Source organism: Doryrhamphus excisus, linkage group LG7 (genome assembly GCF_037039965.1).
Source record: "Doryrhamphus excisus strain RoL-2023G ecotype Guam linkage group LG7, RoL_Dexc_Guam_v1.1, whole genome shotgun sequence".
NCBI lineage: Eukaryota > Metazoa > Chordata > Actinopteri > Syngnathiformes > Syngnathidae > Doryrhamphus > Doryrhamphus excisus.
In genome coordinates this window covers 14843917-14869781 of record NC_136363.1, presented here as the reverse complement: position 1 = coordinate 14869781, position 25865 = coordinate 14843917, and the positions used below count along the sequence as shown (strand labels likewise).

The 25865-nt window shown below is 43.4% G+C and overlaps 1 protein-coding gene across 2 annotated transcripts in view; it reads left to right on the top strand.

Moving 5' to 3' along the window:
• Window positions 1–25865, top strand: part of gabbr1b (gamma-aminobutyric acid (GABA) B receptor, 1b) — a 159423-nt gene that overhangs the window by 57011 nt on the left and 76547 nt on the right. For both annotated transcript variants that reach the window (XM_058047926.2, XM_078792222.1), the window contains one exon: window positions 21872–22038. In XM_058047926.2, coding sequence (XP_057903909.2) covers window positions 21872–22038 — 167 coding nt within the window. The remainder of the gene's footprint in view (window positions 1–21871; window positions 22039–25865) is intronic.

Here is a 25865-nt window from a genome sequence, read left to right as displayed (position 1 = left end):
AAGAAAAATTAACATATAATGGGATTCCCAGGGGTGGAATATTCCTTTCCCCAATCCGATTGAGGTATCTTGTACTCGTTTGTGCTCAAACGTAAAGTTGTCAGACTGCGTTCTTCTTCTTCTGTTGTTTGTTGGCGGTTGGCAAGCAGCTTTGGTGTGCATTAGCGCCATCTGTGGAACACAATCTAAACCCTTCTATGCGCCATTCACAAGTACACTTTTTCTTTAAAAAGAACATATACAGTAAACCTCGGATATATCGGACTCGGGTATATCGGAAATTCGCTCACAACGGACAGATAAAAAAGAACCGATTTTTCTGTAATGCATTTCCAATAAAAATTCATTGCATATATCGGATTTTTTATAACGGATTTCGCCCATTTCGGACAAAATCTCCAGTCCCGTTCCAATGCATTTCCATTAAATTTCCCTCGCATATATCAGATGGCCGCATCGTGGCGCTCCGATTCGCCGAATCGTGACAGGCCGCTATACGACGTCATTTGCAGCGTTGCCTGCACGATTTATATTCACATTTATTATTCAGATTTAGGACAAATATAAAAGTGAGTGACGTCAATAATACTAGCACAGCAGTGAATGAGAAATAACGTAGGCCTGACGGGCGTAACAGGGCCTAGCTTAATTAACAATTTGTTATGCTCAGAGTCCAATAAAGTTAAATTCTCATTACCTTACGTCTCTTTTCATTGCCCAGTCCAGGTACATTGGAAACATAGCCAAGGAAGTGCCTTTTTATAACGGATAAAATCCGATTTACGCATATACCGGATATAAATCCGATATATGCGTAAAACGGACATTTTCCGGTATACGCATATAACGGATTTCGCTTATATATCGGACAAAACCAGTGGGAACAATTTACTGGGCATGCCCCATTGACTGATGTTGAGACAAGAGATTGGAATATTCCTTCCATGGATACCATGTTTTTGGAAAAGTCATTCGGAAAGATTCCACTGGGAAACGTGGCTACTGAAAAGTATATTGCAGAGCGCGGTTGGGTCTGGAACCAATTAACCGCTATAAACGAGAGACGACTGTATGCATTTTTGTGCTTATAGCTGGCAGCAATGTACAGTTGATTTATTATGCTGACCATATACAAAATGTCCAAAAGTGTCATTCATTCATTCTCCTCCAGATATAATAGCATTGTTGGGAAACGGCAAATACGGTTTACAGAAGTGCCAAATAAATAATACTGATACGATCCGTAGTCTGGTCCTCTTTCAGGACTCCAAATCATATGTCCATATGCCATTGGTAGTAAACTTGACAAGGTTTATTCTGGCTACTATCAGACCAGTGTGATCCAGCAGTACACCGGTCTTACAAAACATTCAATTGAAACTCCATCAAAACTTTGCGTGGATTTGCAGCATAAGTGTGTATTGGTCCTGGGTTTCATTTCAGGGCAACTTAAAATCTCCCTAAAATCTTCAAGTCAGCCATAAAGCATATGGATTTCTGTGGTGAAATATTCCAAGTGAGCTTATACGTCTTCTCCTCTTGGAGATCTCTGCATCTCTCGTACAGCGTGTTCCACTATCACATGTCCACGCCTGCAGCGATCCTGGCAGCTTGTTGAGCCAATTGTGCCTCCCTGCAGTGATCCAGAAACCCACACAGCCCCATATTCTGGCCCATGTGACCTGGCAACCCATGCGACCAATCACAGCAATGTGCGCTATCGATTGGGGGCCTCGTAGCCCCCGGTCAAGCCCTGTAAAAACCTGCCTGTTGTGCCATTCAGAAGGAACGAACGCTAAGTTTGTTGTTCTTGTGACAAATCTTGCAGGGTTTTGCTTCCGACTGGAGATTTACAGGACAGTCCTCAAAGTGGGGGGGGGGGGGGGTGATTCTCCTGAAGGGGAACCACAACGGATAGTCGGAGGGGCAAAAATCCTGTGCAATAAATGTGCAATAACCATGCAATAAAGCTAGTGGAGTTTTGCACTATATACTGTGGCACACTGAAGCATATCTTATTTTAATAGAGTATATGAAGAGCTTGCAACCAAAAGGTGCTAAATCCAATTTTCACTAAGTTGCATGTTTTTCATGAGTTTAATAGACCTCTGTCATGTGTATCCAAATCACATATTTTGGTCTTGAAATCATTTTAAAAAATATGAAAAAAAGTGATATGAAATTTATGCTTTCAACCAAAAGGCGCTATTTCCATTTCAGATTTCAACCAAAAGGCGCTAAATCCCTTTCTTTAATCTTTATTCTGATTGGCCCAAGTTTCCCTTCTATTGATAATCTGACCAATCAGAGAAAAGAATACAATTGGCACTGATACTAGCCAGTATCAGTGCACATCCTGTTTTGTTTGTGTACATTAAGTACACGTATGATAGTTACAGTATGTTATGCAATTCAGGAGAACACAAATTGTGTTTTTACAGTATTTTTTTACGCCATAAAAGGCATGTCTCTACCTTGACACCTCCAACTTTCATGAGAAACATTATTTTACTTGTACTAAAAAAACATACAATGTAAAGAGTTTGTAATGAGATGATTTTTGTCACTGTCACCTTCATAATGCAGTCAAATATGAGCACTGCTTTTAATAAGATTTTTATTAATTTAATTAATAATAATTATTTTGTATTGTATGTTGAGAATGGCTTCTGTGTTGTAATAATTTTATTAGCATAGCACATTAAAGCACCTTACATTCTTTTACAACAATGCCATTGAAGAAGTTAAAGGTGACTCCAAATTTATTTCAGCCAAAAGGCGCTAAATCCATAATTTCAGCCAAAAGGCGCTAAATCTGAAAAAAAATTAATTTAAAAAAATATATAAAATACATGGTGTGTGCAGGATTTTTATAGCATGCATTTTTATGACCTATATTGATAGCTCTTTCTTTTGCAATATAGACTTGATGACCAAATAGATTGATATGTGCGTAATTAAAAATCATTGATTTTCTCAAAATGGATTTAGCACCTTTTGGTTGCTCTTCATATATTCAATATACAATATCACCTCGTACTTTGGTACGAGGTACATTATATAAAAAAAACAAAACAAAAACCTTCAACTGTATTATGGAAAGCAGGAAGTGAACAAATGTAACAGTTAGTGATTGTAACCAGTACCAGATGGAGGGGTAGGATTTAATAAGCTTTGCTTCTTCCTACTCCTTTTGGGCATGTGGAACTGGGAACTGATTATGGGATGCACTCAATTGGAATCTGATGCATGTTCAAATGAAATAAAACCATTACCATTATCATTACCATTACCATTACCAGGCAACGACATTTCGTTGGCAATTTCACTACTGTGTTTTTGTGCAATGACAATAAAGGGAGTCTATCTATCTATCTACCATTACCATTACCATTACCATTACCATTACCATTACCATTACCATTACCATTACCATTACCATTACCATTACCATTACCATTACCATTACATTTGGCTTGACTCAGTATATTAATAACACGAGAGAATGCCGAGGCAAAACTGTGCCGTATATTTTAAGACACTAACCACCGTCTACACAGAAAATATTGGAGTGCATCATGCTTCCATCTGCTGACAGGCTGTAGGGATGTAGGAGATGCTGATTTAATTTTCCAGCAGGACTTGGCACCCGCCCACAATGTGAGGGCTACCAAAAACGTCTTCAATGGGCTGATATCATGGGACGTCCCTAAGCTATGACAATCAAAATTGCACCAAATAAGGCCTTGAAATATTGCACTGTGTGTAAAAGGTCATGAATGTAAACACGAGTAGAGGCTCCTTTCTGGTGGAGGGCGATCATGACCATGTCGTGAATGAACATGTTTGTTCACCATAGGTGGGCTTTTTTCTGGCAAGAGCTGCACATTTACTCAGATGACTAATGTCATTTGTGGCAGATGCTTCTCTCATCTCATCGTCGCTTTGAGCCTGTGTTCTATTTTCAAAAAACCCCTCAAGTCGGAGAGCCGGGCCTGTAACACAAAGCCCATGAATATCAGATGTAGCCCCCAGCTTCTGGAGTCCTACCAAGCCGCACGAGCGACACTTCAAGATCTCCATTCTTTTTCCCACTCATACCGCTTCCCTTTAATGCTCCGTCCCCATCGATTCCACCAGGAAGGTGCAGTAGCAGGATGAGGCCAACACCATCCAGTGGTTAAGGTTTGGCCTTGATTCATCTCCCCCAGTAACAAGAGTCATTTTGTTTAATGGCTGCGCTGGTGGCAGTGGTTTCATATAGTGGCCCACTTTGAACACGAGTGCTCGGCAATAGATTCAGCAACCCTGGGCTCAGGTGGAAGGACGACACTTAGTGCACATTATCATTTCAAACGGCGTGTACGCTCGTGACGGTGAACACAGCCTCAAAGCATTTCATGGTCTATTTGCCAGGCATCACATGTCATCACTTAACACTTACGGAATGAGGAACGTCCAAGCGCACTGAATGTACACAGTCGTCTGATCAAAGATTCTGCCTTCAGCCAGATGATAGCGACTGACATGAGCTGTTTTTCAAACTAAAAAATACCACGCGGCCTTGTGGGGTTGGGAATGATGAACTGATGAGACGGGATATACCATTTGACAAGCAAGAGATGCATGATAAGCATCGTATTGCAAAACTAGCAACCGGTTAACAGCGAGTCTTTTAAAGTGAAAGTCTGGGCTGCTGGCCAAACCATTGTCACGCATGCTACGTAGCTTGGCACAACTGGAGACGAGAATGGATGTAACTAGCATTAGCACCGTGCCAGCTAGTCACCGGGGAAGATTTACAACACATCAGCAAAACATCTGATGTATTGTGTAAAAATATGACAGCCCCAGGTAGGAGAATACACATCTAGGAGAATACACATCTGCAAGTTCATATATTACATGCGGAGTTCCCCAGGGGTCAATACTGGGGCCGAAACTGTTCAACTTGTACATCAATGATATCTCCAAAGTTACGAAAGACTTAAAGCTGGTATTATTTGCGGATGATACCACTGCTTTTTGTTGTGGAGGGAGTACAGACGAAATCATTAGAAAGGTCAGAGAAGAAATGGTCACACTAAAAAGATGGTTTGATGATAACAGATTGTCCTTGAACCCAAGTAAAACTAAAATCTGTTTGGTAACAGCAGAAAGGACACGTACCAGCAAATACAAATAGACGGTGTAGACATTGAAAGGGTGAACAACATGAAATGAAAAGCACCAAATGAATAGAGAGCCACCATCCACCAGTACCAGCCAAATGTTACCTTACTGCATTCCCACATATTATAAGCATTTGGAAGTACGTATAAAGGGTATGAGTGTAGTAGTCTATCTGTGCAGCGTGGGAGAAAGTAAGATGGTGCGTTCAAGGGCCATCCAACAAAGTGTGACAGGTGGCGGCTCGCAACATAAACATGAGAAACATGGGATTTCTAACTATATTATTCTTTGAATAAAATAATGACTCGTATTTGCATTTATGGACAAGTGGTTAGCGTGCGGGCCACACAGCTAGGAGATCCAAGTTCGATTCCACCCTCGCCCATCTCTGTGTGTTTGCACGTTCTTCACTCTGGTTCTCCCCACCTGAGTGGGTCGGCATAGTGTATTTGCCATTATTGCCCCTTGCTTCTCCCGGCCAATGCTGTAGTTGTCTCCACCTGTGTGGACACACGGCAACATGGCGTATCCGACATGAATGTATCTTCTTGAGTTCTTCGCTCACTATAGTCGTGGGAGTCAGTACCACATCTGACACCCAACAAATTTGGCCAACAAATTCCCATGCTTGTGGTTACACATACGTTGGAACTCTTAAATCAGGGGTCACCAACACGGTGCTTGTGGGCACCAGGTTGCTCCTAAGAACCCTATAAGACGCCTGTAGCTGCCTGTTCTACGTGTAGCTCAAGTAGTGGCACTTACCAATGAGCTGCATCTAATTTCTATCCCAGCTGTCTTGGGGTGAGATGCGGGGTACACCCTGGACTGGTGGCCAGCCAATCCCAGGGCACATATAGACAAACAACCATTCACACTCACATTCATACCTATGGACAATTTGGAGTGGCCAATTAACCTAGCATGTTTTTGGAATGTGGGAGGAAACCGGAGTACCCGGAGAAAACCCACGCATGCACGGGGAGAACATGCAAACTCCACACAGAGATGGCCGAGGGTGGAATTGAACCAGAGTCTCCTTGCTGTGCGGCCTGCGTGCTAAGCACGTGGCCGCCGTGCATCCATCACTCTTCCATGTAAACTAGAAATGACAATATATCTTCATAAAACCTTGTTGTGTTTTGATATGGTTAATATGAATGAACGCTGACCGAGTATACTTCAAAGATCAGTATTGTGCATATGATGATTATTTGCACAAACATGGTGCAAGTAATTCATGATTTGTGACAAAAATCATAAATTTCCTAGTTATCCTAGTATTTCTCTGCTTCTTTTCTCATGAAATCATTGTTGATATTTATTATCCATCCATTTTCCTCCGCTTATCCGGGTCCGGGTCGCGGGGGCAGCAGTCTTAGTAGGGAAGCCCAGACTTCCTCCAGCTCCACCGGGAGGACACCAAGGCGTTCCCAGGCCAGCTGTGAGACATAGTCCCTCCAGCGTGTCCTAGGTCTGCCCCGGGGCCTTTTCCCGACTGGGTATGCCCGGAACACCTCACCAGGGAGGCGTCCGGGAGTCATCCGGACTAGATGCCTGAGCCACCTCAACTGACTCCTCTCCATGTGAAGGAGAAGCGGCTCTACTCTGAGCCCCTCCTGGATGGCTGAGCTCCTCACCCTATCTCTTAGGGTGAGTCCAGCTACCCTACGGAGGAAACTCATTTCAGCCGCCTGTATCCGCCATCTCATTCTTTTGGTCATGACCCAAAGCTCATGACCATAGGTGAGGGTGGGAACATAGATGGGGGGGTAAATTGAGAGCTTTGCCCTCCGGCTCAGCTCTCTTTTGACCACGACGGTCCGGTACAGCGACCGCATTACTGCTGAGGCTGCACCGATCCGTCTGTCGACCTCACGCTCCCACCTTCCCTCACTCGTGAACAAGTCCCCGTGATACTTAAACTCCTCCACCTGGGGAAGGACCTCATTCCCAACCTGGAGGGAGCACTCCACCCTTTTCCGACTGACAACCATGGCCTCTGATTTGGAGGTACTGAGTCTCATCCCAGACGCTTCACACTCAGATGCAAACCGTCCGAGTAAACGCTGAAGGTCGCAGCTCGAAGAAGCCATAAGAACCACATCATCTGCAAATAGCAGAGATGAGATTCTAAGGCCCCCGAACTGGACTCCCTCAACACCTTGGCTGCGCCTAGAAATTCTGTCCATGAAAATTGTGAACAGAATCGGTGACAAAGGGCAGCCTTGGCGGAGGCCAACATTTACCGGAAACAGGCTCGACTTACTACTGGCAATGCGAACCAGACTCCTGCCCCGTTTGTACAAGGACCGGATAGCACGTAGTAACGCGCCACCAATCCCGTACTCCCGGAGCACCCCCCAAAGGACGCCGCGAGGGACACGGTCGAATGCCTTTTCCAGGTCCACAAAGCACATGTAGACTGGTTGGGCAAACTCCCATGCACCCTCAAGCACCCTTGTGAGGGTGTAGAGCTGGTCCAGTGTTCCACGACCAGGACGAAAACCGCATTGGACCTCCTGTATCAGAGGTTCGGCCAACGGTCGTACCCTTCTTTCCAGCACCCTGGAATAGACTTTCCCAGGGAGGCTGAGGAGTGTGATCCCCCTGTAGTTGGAACACACCCTCCGGTCACCCTTCTTGAAAAGGGGGACCACCACCCCGGTCTGCCAATCCAAAGGTACTGTTCCCGACTTCCATGCAATGTTGAAGAGACGTGTCAGCCAAGACAGTCCCTCAACATCCAGAGCCTTGAGGAATTCTGGGCGGAACTCGTCCACCCCCGGAGCTTTGCCACTGTGGAGCGTTTTAACCACCCCAGATACCTCAGCCACGGTGATGGCACTGTCCACGTGTGTGTCCTCAGACTCTGCTTCCTTGATATTTATTAATTATATGAATTCATCACTAACATTAGTGTCTTAGATTCCCAATAACATTTGTTCCTAATAGAGAGGATTAGTTCTGAACATGCACCAGCAAATACAAATAGACAGTGTGGACATTGAAAGGGTGAAGGAAAATACATTTCTGGGGATCACAATAGATGAAAATATGAGCTGGAAACCTCTTATTACAAATATACAACATAAGGTGGCCAGAAATATTTCAGTATTGAACAAAGCAAAATTAATTCTCAATCAGAAATCACTCCACACTCTTTATTGCTCTCTGGTTCTACCATATCTTACTTATTGTGTGGAAATATGGGCTAATAACTATAAAAGCAATCTTCACTGGCTAAATGTACTGCAAAAAAGGTCAGTAAGGATAATTCATAATGCCGCCTACAGAGAACATACTAACTCCTTATTTGTAAAATGACAAATACTTCAACTTGCTGATATAGTTCATCAGCTAAAATAATGCATAAGGCTAAAAATAAGCAATTAGCTAAAAATGTCATCCAATTCTTCTCTACAAGAGAGGAGAAATATGATCTCAGGGAAGAAGTACATTTGAAACACTTCTATGCTAGGACTACGTTATGCTAGCCATAGCATTTCAGTATGTGGAATCAAACTATGGAATGGATTGAGTAAGGAAATCAAACAATGCACAACGATGAGCCAATTCAAGAAACAATACAAGCTGTTGATGTTTGCTAAATACAAGGATGAAGAGTCTTGAACCAGTCATGATGTGCTATATATATCACTATATTGACACTTACTATGGTACACATTATGGCATTGGATGCTCATATCAACGAGTACTTCCGTACGAGGTGCATTATTAAAAAAAACACCTTAAGCTGTATTATGGAAAGCAGGAAGTGAACAAATGTAACAATTAGTGATTGTAAAAGTACCCGATGGAGGGGTAGGATTTAATAAGCTTTGCTTCTTCCTACTCCTTTTGGACATGTGGAACTGGGAACTGATTATGGGATGCACTCAATTGGAATCTGATGCATGTTCAAATGAAATAAAACCATTACCATTACCATTACCATTACATTACCATTACCATTACCATTACCATTACCATTACCATTACCATAATAGTATATATTTAAAGGTAAACTGGCTATTGTATCAAAGTGTGTAGCCAGGAAGTAGGTCTTGGTTTCAACAAAGACTTTGGTGCCAGTCCACCTGCACGTTTGATATCTGCCTGAGAATTGATCCAATGTTCTGGTGAAGAACAACATTGTTTGGTTTGTTTGGATTCTTTAAATGAACTCAGGTTTTTACCCTTCCATTACTGTGGTATCGTGATAACCGAGGTACTATATTGTATTCACCTCACAGTTTTCAGCATATTGCTATGGCTGTCAGAGGCATTCTCCCGGTTCTTTAATTCGTTTTTTTTTTTTGTACTGTCATCACCATGGCTGACATTTGTGTCTGGAGCCCTGCTGAAAGCTGCATGCCAATGTAGATCCGTGCAGCCAACCCTGACGACTGGTTTTGACAGACAGCGGCGTCAGATTGTTCCTGTCTGTGCACCAAATACAAACACAGCAAGCTAGCTTTGTGTGCTGCTCACTTCCAAAACGTTCAAATCTAACTTTGTGACAAGATAATTGGATTACTTTGAATAATATGTCAAACATAATAATGGTTGTTACTACGTACTGCAGTATTTATTTATGAATATGTTGGTAAAGCATAGAAAACCTTCTAAATATGTTTTTTTAACATAATTATAGCCCTCTAGACATGAATAACACCCCGAAAGTCATTTTTACCCAATAATTTTGCTCAATAAACATAAGAACAGAAAATAAGTCAGCATGTCGCTAGGAGAGTTGAGTGGCAGGCGGACAGGGAAATATGTCGAGGTTCAGACTTGACATTTAGTCCGGTGGCTTTCGGGATTGTTGTGTATCGTTTAAACTTGCAACAAAAGCTTTTCGTTTGGGTTGGCACCAACCCGTTTTACATTTTAATGCATAAAAAGAATCCCATAACATTTGACTTTGTCAGGAAACTCTATTTCAACAAAATAAAACAAAAAAAAACATTTTTACTACATTTTAAAATGTCTGGTTGAAATTATGACCACTGTATTGTTAGGGTCGGTTTCGACCCGGTTATAATAATATGACTATAAAGCAATATTTTGAGCCACAACTGAGATCATAAGTGTACAATTAGCCAACACAATGACAACCAGCTCCTCTTCTCATCATGGAAGCTTCAGGGGATTCTCATTTTGACCGCTTTTCCAGTATACCAGCAGAAAAACAAGGTCCAGTGAGGTGAATTCACTCATTTGATTGGCTGATTTCACTTTTACAATTTGGATCATGGAAAGAATGGCAACGAGTACAGTGAACCAAGATCTGGACCAAAGTTTTGGAGACCAGAGGAAGATCTGACAAGCTTGGTCCCATCAGGGATGTTTGGTAGAAATGGGTGCAGCTCCTTCTGCTGATGTTCAAACCAGGGCAACGATGACAGGGGATGAACATCTTGTCCTTTTCCAAGGAAAATGCCTCTTCTGCTTTTTGATTTCGGTTTAAACTAAAGTTCTGTTGCTGAAAACAAGAACTTTTTCTACCTTTTCTTGACATGAATATATATGGGTCAAACATGCAGGAAAACAGAATATGTCCGTCATGAAGAAAGGGAACAAGTTGGGGTGTCACTAGACGCTTAGTTCATGACACGAGACCATGCACCAGATTGTGTCTATGACGAGACAGAGACCGGGGCTGCTGTTGGCCACGCCCACTAGCCACATGCTACCTTAAAGCTTTTAGATGAGATTGAATGAGTTCATGTGCAATCTTTAGCAAATAAAACCACCGTAAGATACTTTTGGGCTGCTATATCATCATTTTCAAAGAAATGACTAAACCTCCCGTATTGATTTCTGCAACTTTGTGCTTGGACCATGAGCGTCAAATGGTCCAGAGTTCCACCGCCTGTATCATCACCAGAACCCCTTCTTGTCACATCTAGAATTGAATTCAAACTCTAGCTGTATACATCCAAAGCCATCCCCCAGCTGTCCCCCAGCAACACCAGGAGACTCTTCCTCGTTTCCAATCCACACTAAATCCATCTCTATAATTGATCATGACATTTTTTTCCTTTCAATGTGTGCATGGCTTTTAACTGGGTCTATGTACTATGAACTATGTACTATGTACTATGTACTATGTACTATGTACTATGTACTATGTACTATGTACTATGTACAGTGTCCTTGGTTTCTTACAAATAAAATGCATTATTCTTATTATTATTAAACAGCCGAGTGCTGGACAGAGCTATCAAGCTAGCCGCTAAAACAGCGACTGAAGCGGGAAAGACCAGAGGCGGAGGTCCGTGCATCGATGTGGTCTGCAGGCCATACCATGTACTGGGGATGGGGTAGGGGGTTGTAAGGTTGGATGGGTATTTGGGGTAGGGAAATATGTGTATGGGTTGATGTTTTATGGAGAGTTGTAGTAGCAGTGGGGTCGCATCAGATGATGGTGTTGAAATCCAGTTTGAAGACTTTCATGATTAGATGTGTTTTGTAGACTAACCCATGGACCCAAGTGGGACATTCCGGCCACATTGGGAGCCCTATAAGAGGCGGCTGGGGATGTGTGGCGGGGGGGCTGCAGTACTAGATTTCAGTCATGTGAGGGAATACCTTTTTTTTCTTGTTGTTTTGGGAAGTCAAGTCATTCTTTTTTTTCCAATGTATTTTTTTTTTTATTTTTAGTGTTTTCCACAAGTTTCTCTGCCAAGCTAAATAAATGTCCCTAGACTGGGCTAACTGAAGTCCGCCTCCTGAATTGTTTTGGCCTTCAGACACCACATTATGACACCATGTTTATTTGTATAATAATAAGGTGACTTATTATGCTCATTTCGACCCTTTGTATTGAGTTGTGGACTCCTATAGAGCAGCTACACACAATAGCTCTCAAAGAAAACTTCTAGATTTTCCAGAATCTGCACCTATTCCAGTTGTATTTCTGCTGCTTCCTGTTTCCATGTATTAGCAAGCTAATAAGATGCTAACAAAGACGTTTTGTGATTAAAAAAAAACTGTGTTAATAGCACAATATTGTACGGTAACTGAAAAATGTATACACACAGTGGCAAGATTTTGGCTTAAAGTTGTGCCCAGGAGGAGTTGTTGAAGTTGTTGAAAGTACGATCCCTGTGTTTTGCTCCAAAATGGCTGCCGCCAGGTAATACAAACCAAATCCCTGCTTATTTATGATCATGGATTCTTCAGACTGGCTGCATGGTGGTGGTTAGCGCGCAGACCTCACAGCTAGGAGACCAGGGTTCAATTCCACCCTCGGCCATCTCTGTGTGGAGTTTGCATGTTCTCCCCATGCATGCGTGGGTTTTCTCCGGGTACTCCGGTTTCCTCCCTCATTCCAAAAAAATGCTAGGTTAATTGGCCTCTCCAAATTGTCCATAGGTATGAATGTGAGTGTGAATGGTTGTTTGTCTATATGTGCCCTGGGATTGGCTGGCCACCAGTCCAGGGTGGACCCCGCCTCTTGCCCGGAGACATCTGGGATAGGCTAGAGCACCACCCGCGACCCGAAAATGAATGAATGAATGATTCTTCAGACTTTGTTGTTCATCCTCTAATGAGAGATGCCAATCCATGCTACCATGTGAGTTTGGGTGCTTTGTGTTTGGGACAAATGAAATATCTAATTTATCATCAGGACTGACACGCTTGCAATATTTAGTGGGTTTTCATGCATGTTAAGGCCCCCCCAAACCCCCCCGACAGAGACATATTATCCCTCACAGTCTGAAAAAACATGGGGCGATTTAGCCTTTCATCCCTCTGTAACAATCTGGCGTGAGATATCATTTTAAATGACTAAGGCTCTCCTTGAACTGGGAAAGCGATAATCACAGAAAAAAACAATCTGTATCTGTGCTTACTCGCCGACAAATCAATTCCCCGCGGAGGTTATAGCCCGTAGACCTCTATGTACGCATCAGTGAGGAAGAACATTGAACAGTATTGGAGGAGCGAACCGACATGGGCTCTATATTCTATTCACTGAACAGCAGCTGCACTTTTATCATTTCCATCACGGGCGTCTTTGCTAAAGGTTGGGGATTCACACGTATGCACAGCGTGTTGTTCTGCTGCTAAATTCTTCTTTTTATTTTTAGCCCACCCAATCCTTTGACACTCAGCTACTCCTACATTCCTTTACCCGTTCCTAAAAATATCTCCACATTTTATGTGATTCTACATTATTCCATGACAACATTCCCATTGGAAATGACTGGACATTTTTGTACAGTAGAACAGTGTACAGTGGAACCTTGGTTAGCATCATTATTTTGTCAATCGCTTCCAGAAAGCAAAAAAAGTTAACACAAAACACATTTGCTTTATCGTTTGGTACACATGCTGTGAACAGGCATTAACAAGTACATTGACCTTAACGTGTACTTACAGTATCGGAACGTACTTACAGTATCTTTCAGTATTTAGATGACTTCAAAAAGTGTCCAATGTTCTTTCCTGGATGCATTGATTTAGCTCAGGATCTTACGCTACTTCTGTCAACAGCCACACTGAAGGCCAGGTGCTGATGGTGCTTCTCAGCCTTTGGAGTGCGGAATTGGGATTACCTATGGTCCAGGTCACTTTGTGTCGCCCCTTATGCTAGGAGTTGACTGGGCCGGCGCCAGTTAGTGCCAGTTCACGCCAATGCAATTTGCTGTGGCGCCGAGTAGTGGTGGGCAAAACCCTTCATTTCAGTGAACCCGATCATTCCGCTTCATTCCATAAAAAGATCAGTTCATTTCGGTGAATTGGTGGTTAGCCTGTGATCTCCCCCTGTGCATAGACCCGGTCAGTCGTGTCGAGTCAGTCCGTTCACTCATGTTCACGTTAGTTCCGACTCAACAGCGCAACAACATGTGATGACTAGAGGTGTGTCGGCCATGAACGAACGGGTCAAAAGAACTAGTTCTTTTTTGTGAACGGACTGAACGAGGTCACCGACCGTGTCCGTCAATCTCTTGGTCTTGTTCTTTCAGTCAGCTAACCCCACCCACAGAGTGAGGCAACGATAGGATAAGATAAGCAGATAGTCCTGCCCTGTAAAAGGGCAACCAAAAAAAAGCGTTTTTTTTTAGGGGTGGTGACCTTGTTCATTCCGTTCACGAGTTCTTTTGACCCATTCGTTCATGACCGACACACCACTAGCGCCGAGTGTCGCCAAAATTGTCCGACTGTCAATTTTTGATACTGATATCAGCCGATATTGATATGTGTAACATGACATTCATTCATTCATTTTCTACCGCTTATCCTCTCGAGGATCACGGGGGTGCTGGAGCCTATCCCAGCTGGACTGGTGGCCAGCCAATCCCAGGGCACATATAGACAAACAACCATTCACACTCACATTCATACCTATGGACAATTTGGAGTGGCCAATTAACATAGCATGTTTTTGGAATGTGGGAGGAAACCAGAGTACCCGGAGAAAACCCACGCATGCACGGGGAGAACATGGAAACTCCACACAGAGATGGCTGAGGGTGGAGTTGAACTCAGGTCTCCTTGCTGTGTGGCCCCTGCGCTAACCACTCCATCATAACATGACATTTGGAACATTTGGAAAAAATCTGCTACTGATATGGACCGATATCACATTTTTATGCTGCTATCGGTCTGATAATTATCGGTACTGATAACAATTAGAAATCCCTAATATATAGCTTATTATTATTATATATATTCTATATATTATTATTGACCACGGTTATTTTGAAAACCATTGGAATGGGAGTCTTGCTGGTACTTGCATATACGTATATATACCCGTTCTCCGGGTACTCTGGTTTCCTCCCACATTCCAAAAACATGCTAGGTTAATTGGCCACTCCAAATTGTCCATAGGTATGAATGTGAGTGTGAATGGTTGTTTGTCTATATGTGCCCTGGGATTGGCTGGCCACCAGTCCAGCTGGGATAGGCTCCAGCACCCCCGCGATCCTCGAGAGGATAAGCGGTAGAAAATGAATGAATGAATGTCATGTTACACATATCAATATCGGCTGATATCAGTATCAAAAATTGTCCCAGTCAACTGTGGGACCTTATATAGACAGTTATTATATTTCCAAATCATGTCCAATCAACTGAATTTACTGCAGGTGGACTCCAATTAAGCTGTAGAAAGATCTCAAGGATGATCAGTGGAAAAAAGATGCACCTGAGCTCAATTTTGAGCTTCATGGCAAAGGCTGTGAATACTTATGTAAATGTGATTTTTTTCGTTTTCTATTTTTAATAAATTCAAAAAAAGTCAAAAAAAAAACTTTTTCACATTGTCATAATGGAGTATTTTGTGTAGAATTTTGAGGTAAGAGATTAATTTAATACAATTTGGAATGAGGCTGTAACATGACAAAATGTAGAAAAAGTGAAGCGCTGTGAATACTTTCCGGATGCACTGTATCTGTACCTGATCAGATATGCAACACGTCTTGTGTTTACTTTTGATTTGGGGACAATGAAATGTGTCTTCAATTGTTGACAACCTCTTTCAATCTCATTCCACTTTTTGACATTTTTGTTTACATGCCTTGCTGGCGGGAAGTGGTTATCACGTTCATGGCAATCACCAATCATCCATCATCATCATCAAGACGGACTTTTTTTAAAGTGTCACTTCCTGATGTTGTTCTTATATCATCATAATACTTAAAGCTTGTCTTCACAACACTAGTTGTGCACCTGAAACAGCTAGTGTGTCCAGCGGTAAATGGCAATGCTATCACAATGTAGACAACTGCTAGCTCGCTACCAAAGGAGATAGCTATTAGCTATGGTAGCTACTATCTAGTAGCTACGGTAGCTATTAGCTACGTAGTGGTACCATAGCTAGTAGCTGTTCATGGTGCATCTGTCTGCGCGCTACTAGATACTATCTACTAGCTACATATGGTAGCTACTGGCTACAATAGCCAGTAGCTACATATGGTAGCTACTGGCTACAATAGCTACTAACTACGATAGCCAGTAGCTACGGTAGCTACTAGCTACTATCTAGTAGCTATGGTAGCTAGTAGCTACCATAGCTAATAGCTACGATAGCTACGAGCTACGTAGTGGTACCATAGCTAGTAGCTGTTCATGGTGCATCTGTCTGTGCGCTACTAGATACTATCTACTAGCTACATACGGTAGCTACTGGCTACAATAGCTAGTAGCTACATATGGTAGCTACTGGCTACAATAGCTACTAGCTACGATAGCTATGATAGCTACTAGCTATGGTACTTACTAGCTACTATCTAGTAGCTACGGTAGCTACTAGCTACCATAGCTACTAGCTCTGTAGTGGTACCATAGCTAGTAGCTGTTCATGCTGCATCTGTCTGTGCACTACTAGATAGTATCTACTAGCTACATACGGTAGCTACTGGCTACAATAGCTACTAGCTACCATAGCTACGAGCTACATAGTGGTACCATATTAGCTACCTTAGCTGCAGTTAGCCAGCTCTTTGAGCTCCATGACTGGTCGCAGCATACGCTAACATTGATGACTACACAAAAGTCATTTTAAGATGAATGCCACAGCAACAATGTGGGAATATTTGGGTTTTAAACGGAGTGGGTAAAAAGTACAGCTGGAGGAGCTCAGGCAGCGGCGTCTTCGTCCCGGCAGTAAACAATTACTGAGGCGTTTGGTCAGGTAATACGAACAAAACAATACAAAATGTTGTGTTCCCACATTGAGTAGACGCCATGGCTGGCTACATCGGAAAAATACCAATACACTAATGTCTCACACAGGTAGACACACAGGTACACTAGTGGTGCAAATGTGAATGACACCTATCATGACTACACAGTTACAGCACATACACACAAACTACGTAGAATAATAATACAATAACACAATAACACAATAACACACGCTGGTCAACCTCTGAATTATTCAAAACACTTTTTCCCATTTCCCATGAACAAGAAAGAAATATTCCACTGTGGAGTCAGACAGACATACACAAAAATGGAAACTTTTACAAAATGAAAACAGCCAAGAGCTACTCATTTTAGTAATATTTATTTCCATAGCTTATTTTAAGGCAAAAAAAGCCAATATGCTTGCTTTTCCACAACATGAACAACATGCTGGTACCCACAACTCACCTTTTCTATTTCACAAGGCATTTATTTCCAGTCTTCTCACATTATTCACTGAAAACCTGTTAGAAAATATGTTGGAATTATTAGTTATGTTAGAATTATTAGCTACGTTAGGATTATTAGCTATGTTAAAATTATCGGCTATGTTAGAATGATTAGCTACATTAGAATTATTAGCTATGTTCGAATTATTAGCTATGTTTGAATTATTAGCTATGTTCGAATTATTAGCTATGTTAGAATTATTAGCTATGTTAGAATTATTAGCTACGTTACAATTATCAGCTATGTTAGAATTATTAGCTATGTTAGAACTAGAATACTAGCTACTATCTCGTAGCTACGGTATCTAGTAGCTGCGGTATGTAGTAGCTACAGCAGCTACTAGCTACAATAGCTACTAGCTATGGTAGCTACTAGCTGCTATCTACTCGCTACGGTAGCTACTAGCTATGACAGCTACTAGCTACATGGTGGTACCATAGCTAGTAGCTGTTCATGCTGCATTGTGAATTTAATAATTACTATGTTAGAATTATTAGCTATGTTCGAATTATCAGCTATGTTAGAACTAGAATACTAGCTACTATCTAGTAGCTACGGTATCTAGTAGCTGCGGTATCTAGTAGCTACAGTAGCTACTAGCTACAATAGCTACTAGCTATGGTAGCTACTAGCTGCTATCTACTAGCTACGGTAGCTACTAGCTACGACAGCTACTAGCTACATGGTGGTACCATAGCTAGTAGCTGTTCATGCTGCATTGTGAATTTAATAATTATGTTAGAATTATTAGCTATGTTCGAATTCTTAGCTATGTTAGAATTCTTAGCTATGTTAGAATTATTAGCTATGTTAGAATTATCAGCCATGTTGGAATTATTAGCTATGTTAGAATTATTAGGTATGTTAGAACTAGAATACTAGCTACTATCTAGTGGCTACAGTTGTCACGCCCTGTGCGGGTTTGTGCGTGACAGTTTGTTTGGTTTCTGTATTGGACTTCCTCTTTTGCCTCATTTGCCTTTGTTGCCATGGATACTCACACCAGTCCCTAATTTGTCCTTGTATTTAGTTCAGGTGTGTGCATCTCCCCTTTGTGGGATCATTATCGTTTGTCCCTCTGCTACCTGAGTTGCCTTTTTCCTGCTGCCGCATTCATCACAAAAAATAAATATTTTTACCTGCATTCGGTCCTGCTCTCTGCATCCTGGGGTCGCACCGCAACACAGATATGCCGTACCGTGACAGAATGATCCCACCATATGACGACGACCTCGCGGAGAGTGATTTTCGGACCTGGCAGCTCCTCAAGGCCATGGAGGACGAGGAGATGGCGATGCCGCCATGGGAGATGGAGGACTTGGTGCGCGGTCCGGACGACATGTTCGTCGCTACGGCGTGGCTGTATCCCGGACCCACCGACGACGCTCCAAACCCTCCGCGACGCCGACGCAAGCCGCAGCGCCACAGAGCGACGCCTAGCTCGTCTTCCCCTCCACGCCAAGTCGAGGTGCACCCGCCCTCATGCCCTGCCGGCTTCGATGAACCCGACGACGATCTCGCGGAGCTCGACGAATAGACCCGGCAGTTTTTCAAGGCGATGGAGCAGGAGTGTGCAAGGTACACGCCGCAGGAACTGGAGACCATGGTGTGGGGGCCGGATGGCACCCTAGTGCCCATGGCGTCGGTGTTCCCGGTACCCGCTGCACACCCCCCGACGCGGTGGCGTCGCCGACGCACGACACGTCGCCAAGAGGTGTGGCCGCCCTCTTCCGCCTCGCCTCGCTGTTGCCGAGTCGCAAGGACGAGGAGCAGGGCTTGCTGGAGCAGATGGAGAGGCTCTGGCATGGACGACGCCTGCTGCTTCACCGTCGCCGCGTCAGGGTCGGACGCCTGCTGCTTTGCCGTCGCCGCGTCAGGGTCGGACGCCTGCTGCTTTGCCGTTGCCGCGTCAGGGTCGAACACCTGCTGCTTCGCCGTCGCCGCGTCAGGGCCGGACGCCTGCTACTTCGCCGTCGCCGCGTCAGGGCCGGACGCCTGTTGCTTCGCTGTCGTCGCGTCAGGGCCGGACGCCTGCTGCTTTGCCGTCTCCGCGTCAGGGCCGGACGCCTGCTGCTTCGCCGTCTCCGCGTCAGGGCCGGACGCCTGCTGCTTCGCCGTCTCCGCGTCAGGGCCGGACGCCTGCTGCTTCGCCGTCTCCGCGTCAGGGCCGGACGCCTGCTGCTTTGCCGTCTTCGCGTCAGGGCCGGACGCCTGCTGCTTTGCCGTCTTCGCGTCAGGGCCGGACGCCAGCTGCTTTGCCGTCTTCGCGTCAGGGCCGGACGCCTGCTGCTTCGCCGTCTCCGCGTCAGGGCCGGATGCCGCCTACCTCTAGACTCTCTGCCGGGGCCCAGGTTCTGCACCCAGGGCGCCCCCCTGAGGAGGCCTACCCCGCGCATAGTCGAGGGCACCCCCCGGAGAGTGCTTACCACCTCCGCCGACCCAACCATTCCCTCCATCACTTGGAGGGGTCTTGCTGACTCCGCCGGGCCTGCTGCCCCGGCCGGCCCCCAGAAGGGTCCTGTCGACGACCCACCTCCGGTCCCCCCACCACCCATCCCTCTTTGACTGAGAATTATAGGATCCGTTTGTGCGTGACAGTTTGTTTGGTTTCTGTATTGGACTTCCTCTTTTGCCTCATTTGCCTTTGTTGCCATGGATACCCACACCTGTCCCCAATTTGTCCTTGTGTTTAGTTCAGGTGTGTGCATCTCCCCTTTGTGGGATCATTATCGTTTGTCCCTCTGCTACCTGAGTTGCCTTTTTCCTGCTGCCGCATTCATCACAAAAAATAAATATTTTTACCTGCATTCGGTCCTGCTCTCTGCATCCTGGGGTCGCACCGCAACACAGATATGCCGTACCGTGACAACAGTATCTAGTAGCTATCGTAGCTAGTAGCTACGATAGCTACTAGCTACTAGCTACATGGTGGTACCATAGCTAGTAGCTGTTCATGCTGCATTGTGAATTTAATAATTATGTTAGAATTATTAGCTACGTTAGAATTATTAGGTATGTTAGAACTATAATACTAGCTACTATCTAGTAGCTACAATATCTAGTAGCTACGGTAGCTACTAGCTATGGTAGCTACAAGCTACCATAGCTACTCGCTACATGGTGGTACCATAGCTAGTAGCTGTTCATGCTGCATTGTGAATTTAATAATTATGTTAGAATTATTAGCTATGTTGGAATGATTAGCTATGTTAGAATTATTAGCTATGTTAGAATTATCAGCTATGTTGGAATTATTAGCTCTGTTAAAATTATTAGCTATGTTAGAATTATTAGTGACGTTAGAATTATTAGTGACGTTAGAATTATTAGCTATGCTAGAATTATTAGCTATGTTGAAATTATTAGCTATGTTAGAATTATGAGGTAGTACTATGTCAGAATATCCTTGTGTGATGTGATGGCAAAAGGTCAGCGTGGTTGGGGGCTTGGTGTAGCTATGGCCGCCAGCGGTGGTCTTACCGAGCTTGAAAAAAACTGCCTTTTGCTCAGATGACCTCTAGATGACGATTTGATTAACGAGGTGAATTTGTTGGACTTGAAAGTGAAAGTGTCAGGCTAGCTGATGAAGGCACGGAGGGGGGGGGGGGGGGGGGGGCGTACAGCAAGAGAGCAAACGGGGCGGTTTTGGAGAGGATGTTGTGGAAGATAAACGAGCGGGCCGTGCTATGGGATTGCAAATTTAAAGTGGTTTGTGAAACAGAGAACAGCCTCCTCCTCCTCCTCCTCCTCCTGCTGCTGCCCTCCTGCCTCCTCCTCTTCCTCCTCCCACCCTTTTCCACACGCCACTGATGTGCTGCTGCAGTCAGCCTCAGTCTGCCGTCAGCAGCCAACCTCCTGTCTTCTTCCTCCGTCTGCGGGTCCACATTTGGGATACTTTTCCATCTCAAATCCTTTTCTCGCCAGTCAGCTTGTCCTGTTTTGCGCCACCGGATGATAGCCAACAGACGGTGCTTGCGTGCTGCGGAGCTCCACAGCTCCAGAGCCAGAGTGTCTTAGTGTCTTGGGAGCGTAGAGCAGGGACGTAGGCGGGCTGACGGATGGATACCGAGTGCTTCACACTGAAATCAGACTCTGTCAGGCTTCATTCGCAGTAGCGGAAGCGGCCGTTCTTAGAAACAGCCCGGACTTGTTGGAGTTTTAGCTCCCTGGACAATACACTAAGACCACTCCAAGTACAACTGAAGGGAACATTTGGAAGTTCTGTTTGCCGGGACTAACTCCCTGCTGCTCCTTTCTGGTCCATTGAAGCATTGATGAACTTGTACTGGATGTTCTTTGAAGAAGTCATCTCATTGTATTGTTCTGCGAGTGTTGATGGAAATTAAATCCTCCTCACTTACACACCAAAGACTGCAGAAGTTCCGTCGGAATAAACTCTACTTGATCCCGTACCTCTGAGACCGAACCACAGGACCGGCAGCCAGCATGGCTCCGCTGGACCGTATCAACCCTCACAGAGGGTCCGCCTTGGGTTTGGCTCTGACCCTGACACTCACTGTGCTCCTGTCCTGCTCTTGTCCAGCTCTAGGCAAGAAGAAGCTCTACATCGGCGCTCTGTTCCCGATGAGCGGAGGCTGGCCCGGAGGCCAAGCCTGCCTCCCTGCCGCTAAGATGGCCCTGGCTCTGGTCAACCAAAGGACGGATATCCTGCCAGACTACGAGCTGGAGCTCATTCATTATGACAGCATGGTGAGTTCACTGCATTGTATCTTTTTCTGGAGCATATTGCTTGCACCGTGTATCCAACTAATGAGAGGGGACTCGTCACTGGAAGTGCTTTCGTACTCCCTTTGTTGTTCTTTGTTCGTCTTGCCACCCACAGCTTGTTTTTTTTTATTTTTATGTGTTTGACACAAGGTGCACTTCCTGTTCCCTGTGTGAAAAACTGGTACACCATTGTACCTGTGTTGGAAAAGCAACATACATGTGGACATAGATCTCCACAAGTATGGAAAACTACCGTCACAACATTGGGGTACCCGGAATAATAACAATTGCATAACACACAACCTTTTTTAACCTAAATGCGCCTCAAATGTATTTATATATACAGTCAGTCTATATGCTCATACCATTTTTGTCTTTTGTTTTCATTGCACGCAGCTGTGCTAATGTTCAAGATAATAATGTTTAACAAAGATGAAGGGATGCTTAACAAAGTTACGTGAGAGTATAATAATCTCTGGATTATTGATTGATTATTATTATGATTCAACACCAGACTGTTGAATTCCCTATTTATGAATGGAATATTTTGGTAGTTGGAGGATAGAAAATCTTTTTACAGCCTTCTAAAAAAATTTTTTAAAAAGAAAGAAATTATTAGAGCCCTCTTGACATGAAGTAGCACCCCTATGGTCACCATGAGACTTCTATTACTCAGTACCGCCGTAGACATAATAATACAACATAAGACATATTAGAAGACATAAATAAGACATAGACTCACATACAGTGTATCCGGAAAGTATTCACAGCGCTTCACTTTTTCTACATTTTGTCATGTTACAGCCTCATTCCAAACTGTATTAAATTAATCTCTTACCTCAAAATTCTACACAAAATACTCCATTATGACAATGTGAAAAAAGGTTTTTTTTGACATGTTTTGAATTTATTAAAAATAGAAAACAAAAAAATCACATTTACATAAGTATTCACAGCCTTTGCCATGAAGCTCAAAATTGAGCTCAGGTGCATCTTTTTTCCTTTGATCATCCTTGAGATCTTTCTACAGCTTAATTGGAGTCCACCTGCAGTAAATTCAGTTGATTGGACATGATTTGGAAATATAATAACTGTCTATATAAGGTCCCACAGTTGACTGTGCATGTCAGAGCACAAACACCAAGCATGAAGTCAAAAGAACTGTCTGTAGACCTGCGAGACAGGATTGTCTTGAGGCACAAATCTGGGGAAGGATACAGAAAAATTTCTGCTGCTTTGAAGGTCCCAATGAGCACAGTGGCCTCCATTATTCATAAATGGAAGACGTTTGGAACCACCAGGACTCTTCCTAGAGCTGGCCGGCCTTTAAACTGAGTGATCGGGGAAGAAGGGCCTTAGTCAGGGAGGTGACCAAGGCCCTGATGGTCACTCTGTCAGAGCTCCAGCGTTCCTCTGTGGAGAGAGGAGAGCCTTCCAGAAGGACAACCATCTCTGCAGCAATCCACCAATCAGGCCTGTATGGTAGAGTGGCCAGACGAAAGCCATCAGACCAGAGAATTTTGTTTCTCATGGTCTGAGAGTCATTCAGGTGCTTTTTGGCAAATTCCAGACGGGCTGCCATGTTCCTTTTACTAAGGAGTGGCTTTCACAGTGGCGTGCTCATTGGGACCTTCAAAGCAGCAGAAATTTTTCTGTATCCTTCCCCAGATTTGTGCCTCAAGACAATCCTGTCTCGCAGGTCTACAGACAGTTGTTTTGACTTCATGCTTGGTGTTTGTGCTCTGACATGCACAGTCAACTGTGGGACCTTATATAGACAGTTATTATATTTCCAAATCATGTCCAATCAACTGAATTTACTGCAGGTGGACTCCAATTAAGCTGTAGAAAGATCTCAAGGATGATCAGTGGAAAAAAGATGCACCTGAGCTCAATTTTGAGCTTCATGGCAAAGGCTGTGAATACTTATGTAAATGTGATTTTTTTGTTTTCTATTTTTAATAAATTCAAAACATGTCAAAAAAACCTTTTTTCACATTGTCATAATGGAGTATTTTGTGTAGAATTTTGAGGTAAGAGATTAATTTAATACAGTTTGGAATGAGGCTGTAACATGACAAAATGTAAAAAAAGTGAAGCGCTGTGAATACTTTCCGGATGCACTGTCAGTATTGGTTCAGTAGTATTTCCTACGGAAAGCTGTAGGAAGTAGCAGGGTTTATTTTGAGTACTTGGCATGTTTTAGGAATTCCTGTTACAGTTTGTTCATGTGATGTGTTGAATAGGGCTGGATTATTTTTTTTTACAAAATAGTTTTTCGCTGCATGGATGAATTTAACGATTCTAACGAGCTTGTGTAGCCCCGAGCTAATTGCGTTCAGGTGTGTAGGAGGAGACGGCGCTGCACTAAAAGAGAAGAGGCAGCAGGCAGCAGCAGAGCGACACACAGATCGTGACAATTTCAACTTATTTCATTCTACATTTACACTATTGTATGTATTATTCTTGTCTTATTTAATAGTATTACTACTTGTTTATATTTCTATGTTATCTTCATTTGATAAACGTTCTTTCATTTTCTACTTTTTTCTTTATGCACAACCTATTTTGTATGTTTTCAACGCAATTTGTTTGTTCTTTTTGAGCTGCATATGCCATCAATGTAATGTTCCATATTCTCCATACTTTGCTCTCCCTGTTAGTAACATAATAATACCTTCCTATTACACACAGGGAATGACAAAATGTGTTAACACGTAAAAGATGTGGTGTGAATGAATAGACATGGAGATGGATTAAGTGAATTAAATATGGATTCATTCAATTCAAATCACTTTATTCATTTATTTTTTTCTTTTCTTTTTTTTTCTTTTTTTTTCCTTTTTTTTTCTATTTTTTTTCCTTTTATTCATTTATAAAGATACACTTTATTTATAAAAAAGTCCTTCTTTCTACTCCTTTTCGACATGGCATCCCTCGTTTATGCTGGTTAATTGGTTACGAACACAAATGTGATAAGTGAATTTGTGATGTTGGATTTCTTACATTTTTTAGTACATAAGCTATTTACAACGCTAAATACGGTGTTCCGTTTTTTATCATGGCGGCTGGGTTCCCAAAATAGTGCTCAAAACATTTTTTACAACTACTACTTTTATTTTAAGGCCGTAAATGTCACGCCCTGTGTGGGTTCGCACGTGACAGGTTGAGTTTGAGTTACCTTCTTGGGCTTTGGTTTCCGTTTTGGACACTTATTTTGTATTGGACTTCCTGTTTTGCCTCGTCTGCCTTCGTTGCCATAGCCACCCACACCTGTGCCTAATTTGTCCTCTCTATTTAGTTCAGGTGTGTGCTTCTCCCTTTGTGGGATCATTATCATTTGTACGTCTGTTACTGAGTTGCTTTTTCCTGCTGCTGCAATTATTGCACGCAATAAACATTTACCTGCTATTGGTCCTGCTCTCTGCATCCTGGGGTTGCATCGCAACACAGACATGCCGAACCGTGACAGTAAAACCCCTCATCATACACTTAATACACTTTTCTCAGACTGGCAACACTTTCTCACTTATCTTTCTTGTTTAAACACTCCAAAAAGTTCAAACCACAGGTTGGACACACGATTAATGATTGACATGATGATTTTGCTCCTGTGACTCTGCCTTTTTGTCCTGGCACTGTTCCGTTGTACTGTAGCATTTTTGTATCCTTGTTAAATCATATTGCTGCAGTCTTCCTCCTTCCAACTGCAGATCCAAGTCCATCCTGTTGTGCGACGGTTAGCCTCCTCTTCTGCCTTTTGGCCACATTCCGTTTTGTCGACATTGTGGGTTGTATCGGGGAGAAAC